This window comes from Elephantulus edwardii, unplaced genomic scaffold (genome assembly GCF_000299155.1).
Source record: "Elephantulus edwardii isolate Elephantulus edwardi_28Jun2011 unplaced genomic scaffold, EleEdw1.0 scaffold00155, whole genome shotgun sequence".
NCBI classification, from domain to species: domain Eukaryota; kingdom Metazoa; phylum Chordata; class Mammalia; order Macroscelidea; family Macroscelididae; genus Elephantulus; species Elephantulus edwardii.
The window spans coordinates 6958127-6963777 of record NW_006399905.1 but is presented as its reverse complement, the minus strand read 5'-3'; the positions used below and the strand labels follow the sequence as shown (position 1 = coordinate 6963777).

Here is a 5651-nt window from a genome sequence, read left to right as displayed (position 1 = left end):
ATCACCATAGGCTCTTGCTCATATGTTATATCATGAAATTCTTCAGTGTCTACCAATTCCTTTTGATACAGTACTCAATAAATATTCATAGGTGACCTCTCTAACCTTATAACACCAGGGCTCAATTATTTGAAGTATAAAAAATGCCAACTCAGCTTCCCATAATAGTATGTCTAGTTTAAAGGAGTCACTTTTGATTACTCAACTCCTTACCATCAAATCTTGAGTCCATTCTTGGCTTACCCTCTTGCAGGTTCTCAGAGGCTGTAAATCCCACAGGCAAAGATTGTCAATCTCTCTTCGTGGATAGCAGCTGATGTTTCAGGCAGCCTGCCTTTGCATTGCAACACAGCTCCCTACCCACTACACCACCAGAGCGTTATTTTTATTCCTCGTTTTCCCTAAGAAAAAGATAAAACATGCTAGATAATAAATTAATAATAAGAAAATCTGTCTAGGTTAAAAGGAAGTTTTTATTGTCTTATTTGAGAAATAATCAGATTTTTAGCAATAAATATTGAATCATTTTATTACAATATATTGAGATTTAAAAATGCAACTCTGCTGTATTTCTAGAATTTACTGTGAAGATAAACAGACCTTCTTACAGGACTGTGAAGATGATGGAGAGACAGCAGCTGGTGGGCGTCTTCTCCACCTGCTAGAGGTAATGTAAAGCTGGTAAATTCTGTGCTAAGTAAAGCATAAAATTCTTAACACAACAAGAGTTTCTTTTAGGAATAAGTTTATTTCTTGGATTGTAATGCTTCTTTGGTTTAGTTCATAGTTATAAACATTGATTACAGTTTTTAACCGCTGGCAGAAAGCATTAGTGTTTGCTCTCCAGCTTCTTCCAGCTCATGTTCTAAGCTCCCATCAAGTAGCCCCTTAATCATGGGTAAACCCCATGCCTGACAGGATTGGACTGTTGTGACTCAGGTTGACTGATTTTTCAGGAGTTAATTAATTGTTTGATCTGTCTATCTAATCAGCCTTAGTGAGAGCTCTGCTGACTCTTGGTCAGCATCAGAGTAACACAAAACATCTATTGATAACTTGGGTATTGGGTTTACTTGAGGTAAACTAGCTGCAAATCAAATCTGCTTCTCCCACATAAAATACATGACTTCTGCCCCAGAACACCACTGTGTACTTTAGGAAATGTTCTCTATCTTTTTTTATTTGTGCAATAACTTCTAAAATTTCCAGGTGTACCAGTTAGATGTAAGTAGTTTTCTTCTTTTAGTTTTTTCTGGTCAATTTTAATTGTCTGTCCTTTATTCTTTCATAATTTCTAAATTTTATTGATCTGTGTGGTGATCATTGAATATCTATTAATTTGAAGAATATCAATTTGAAGAATGAGTTGTTTTGATCTAAAGCAATTGTTATATGATTCTGTGCTACTGTATGTGGTAGTTTGCTTTTTAATCAGAACTTTCTCTTGAATGGGGTCTCTGGATTTGAGCAAGGCTTATAGACTTAGGTACTTCTCTTTAAAGACAGAATTACACAGAATGTCCAAATGCCAGAGGTTTTACTGCTGTGCGCCTGGGGGCTCTTTTAGCCCTTATTCTCTACAGTTTTTTTTTCAGCAGTATTTGGCTGGCTGTGCCTCAGGGGTAAAAGGGTAAATCAGGCTCTTCTGGTTGAAGTCATGAAGAATTTAAACCTTGCCTGTCTGTCTCCCTTTATTCCACTCTCTTACTCCAAAATTTGAGACTTAAGGACAGTGTTAAGCTGAGTCTTTATTTTTTAAGCTCCTTTCTTGTTCTAATATCCCATTATTCTTGAATTGTTAATAATCTTACTCCTTGCTCTTGAGAGTTTGCCATGAAAGTCAATAGAAAAGCATGTGGGATTGTATATATGGTTTACTCCATTACAGCTTTCATTTGTATTATATATACGTCTATCTTTATGCTTCTGAAAAAAAAAAACAGATTTTGAACGTGAGGAATGTCTTGGTGATAGTGTCACGCTGGTATGGAGGTATTCTGATAGGACCAGATCGCTTTAAACATATCAACAACTGTGCCAGAAACATACTCCTGGAGAAAAACTATATAAGTTTACCGGTAAGTGGTTATTTATTGCTCATGTGTCTACAAAGTTTCTCATCATTGCTTGTGAAGTAAAACAGAACAAAATTAATACCAAATCAGAGTGTATTTGGTCCATTTAAAAAAACCTTTGAAGTGAGAAGTTGGTGATTTCAGGTTGTAGTAAAAAAATTGTGACTGGCCATTTGTGACCTTGGGCAGATCATTTTATCTCTTGTACCTTAATTTCATAGATGTATAGAGTTTTGTAATTACAAAAAATGTTTTCAAGGCTCTCCAGTTTCCACCCCCTAAAACTGAGGTTTAGTTTTTTGATGCTGTTTGTTGTTTTTGTTGTTGATTGCCATTGAGTTGAGCACGACTCATAGCGACCCTATGAACAAAAGGCTTGAAGCCTTTCTATAACTTTTATTGTTTATCAAAGTTCATAGTTTCCAGAGGGATGTTGTTTAGAAAGTGGATGTCATTCCTGCTTCCACTTTGACACTGTAGCAGGTATCTAAAATTCTAGAATTCTCTGTTAGACACAACATCTCCCTTTCCCTTTGCATGCCTTTAAATTCTTTCTTCCTCATATTTAATTTTCTATTTCCATCATTTTTATTTACACTTTGAACAACAAATGAAGTAATACTTAAATTATGCCGTTTTCAGTCTCTTGCATTCATTCGATAAATATTTTTTCCTAATGATTCCTGAATGTTTGGAAAACACTTGCATGAACTGTAAGGGAAAGTACCCTGTAGAACAGTAGGATGACATGCATGGCGATGACTGCAGTCTCCTTATTGTGCTGGGCTTACGTGTTAAAAGCAGCTTCATGTAAATGGAGAGAGGCAGCATGACTTTGTGTCTTTTACAGGACGAGTCAGCGAAAGCTTCAGGAAAAACCAAAAAAGTGAAAAAGGACAAGAAGAGGAGTGAACATTAATACCTGAAACTAAATGAAAGGTTAATTTGCCTATAATCCCGTTCAGATTACATAGTTATCAAGGAATATATTGTGCATAGTCTCTCTGACTGTTTAAGTCAGCTAATTCATTGTGAACACCAATATTAACTTCTTTAGTTATCTCATCAGCCAGAAATAGAGAACGTCTAATAATATATCCATGTGTTTCAGGATTACTCAGAATTCATTAGGGATTAATTACCCCTTCATCTAATTTGAGGAGGGTAGCAGTTGCCCAGGACAGTACCTGAATTAACAGTCCATTGCAGTTACCTGTCAAGTATCTTCGTTAGATGAGAAAAAAAAATGTCTCTAGAGTCTTGTAATTATGTGATTTCTTGTCATTGGCATTCTCACTCTGTTAAATGAATATTGCCTTTTACTGTTCTTTATATCTTTCTGAAATAGAAGCTCACAGAAGATTGATCTTGTAGTTTCTACATGTGATTTCTTAAATATGTCACTTTTCATAGTGTCCATCATCAAGTGATAGATTAAGTGAAAATCCATGAGTACCCATTTGCAGATAATATGCTGAGGTGGTAATTCTCCTTACATATTTGTTATCATAACTGTAAAGCCTCAATTTCTGTAGCACATCGGTGATTGTGAAATTTTAAAAAGTGAGTTTTCTAGTCTACTTGCTTAGAACTAACTCTTGTGACATACAGTCATAATTATGGAGTATTGTAGGCTCTTTCCATCCCTGAAATGTGTTAGTGTAACATTTCTTTTGATAATCTACAAGTACCTTTCTTGTGCTCTTCGTTGAGGTATTTGAACTATGCCTGAAATTTTGTGTGGTTAATGGGATAAATAATGGCAAGAGACATTAATGTAGAGCAGCATTATGTTGTATAGTTAAAGGAATTTGGTGCACACTGCCATTCCCACTACAGACAACTTGGTTAATTGCAAGCTTCGGTGGAGAGAAGGAACAACTCTTCTATTGGAACAATGAAGAAAATTCTCATTTTTTTCAGTCTGATACTTTTCATGAAAGACCCTTTTGTTTCTTTCATGTGCAAGTTGTTCAGTTTACCTCTAGAAAAAAATGAATTTATCTTTGAGGAATAATGAATAATTAACTGTGCTTTGAGGTATGATTACAAAACAAAAGTATTACAAAAGTATTAATCACACGTTTGTCTAGTCTTCCTTCCCCAGGGAGGGACAGCCTAGGAGACGTCAGAGGGCATTAGAACGTGGGAGATATCTAGATAAAAAGAGTAGGCAGATATTTTTTTCTTAGATGTTTTATTTTTAAAAGATGCAACATCCTTACTTGATATTTTTAATAAAAATTAAATATAGAGCCTTAAAGTAGGATGGAGTCTGAGAAAATAAATTATATTTGTTATAAGTGTATTTAATGTTGTCAGTTATCAGGAGTCATCAAGAGGATGACCCATGTTACCTCAGGTGCCATAAAGTTAGTATGTTCTATGTACTAATTGTTAAAGAATTGGAAGAAATTAGAGAGCGTTAGTTAATGTTCATGTAATTTTACAATTCTGGCTTGTGAAAAGAGTTATGAAACTGCAAAAAAAAATTTGGTGGTGCAGAAAGGAAAGGTGATTTAATTTTTCTGCAACATCAAATCAGAATTTCTTTCATGCTATCTAAAATTTAAACCTTTTCAGAAAACAAAACACCATTTATATCTATCTATATTCTAATCTTCTCTTATTTTATAAAAGCTTAAATTTGCATGCTTCTAGAAAGTGACTAACCATATTTTATTGACTGAGAAAGATGCTCAATTTTGCCCAAAGTCAAGCAAGCTAGTAAGGAGGAGATACTAAAAATTCTCCAAATTTTATTCCTGAATTATTTCATACTCGACAGTTAAAGAGACCCTAACTTATGAGAATAGATTTTTTTTCACTATTTAAGATTTCTCTTGATGAGAGGATTTAAAATGCTCCAAATGATAATTTTTTTATAGCCAGATTTATGCTGTGGCATATTTTACAGTATATTCTATTAATTGAAAATATCTACATGCCAGGGTAAGAACAAGTAGCATCTACTTTTTAAAGGGAATAGCAGTAGTTCTATCAGAAATATACTTTGGAGGTATATGTCATAAAACAGAACATATATGAAGAGAATTATATTAAATAATAACCAAGAAATAGTATAAAGCAAGTGGTGTTTGGGAGGACAAGTACAATTTATTGAAAGAATTGCACAAATCATCTGTAATCTCACTATCCAGAGATAGCCATTGTTAACATTTGGTATGTACATTCTTCTATTTTTCTTCTGTGCATGATTTTGTATATATGAATATTTTTCCTTCCATAAATATGGTATTAAATTGTATATATTGTATTGTGTGTAAATTTCATATAGAAATAATATTGTTAACATTTTCTCATGTCAATAAATAATATTCTATGGCAAAGTATTTTTATTGTGATGAAATATATCTATGCAATGCATAAATTTTTTTCTTTTAACCATTTTTAAGTGTACTACTGAGTAACATTAAGTTGTTGTTGTTAGGTGCCGTTGAGTCTTTTGTGCCTGATAGTGACCCTATGTACAACAGCCCTAAACTGCTCTGCCCTGTGCCAATTGCACTGTCTCTGACACTCCCATCCCAATTATCCCAGTCACTGAATCAATCC

General features: G+C 34.0%; 1 protein-coding gene across 1 annotated transcript in view; it reads left to right on the top strand.

The window, feature by feature from the left end:
• IMPACT (impact RWD domain protein) overlaps nucleotides 1–2994 on the top strand; it is a 45902-nt gene extending 42908 nt beyond the window's left edge. The window contains exons 9-11 of the mRNA XM_006895040.1: nucleotides 577–667; nucleotides 1944–2078; nucleotides 2926–2994. Coding sequence (XP_006895102.1) covers nucleotides 577–667; nucleotides 1944–2078; nucleotides 2926–2994 — 295 coding nt within the window. The remainder of the gene's footprint in view (nucleotides 1–576; nucleotides 668–1943; nucleotides 2079–2925) is intronic.
• Nucleotides 2995–5651: the final 2657 nt, after the last annotated feature.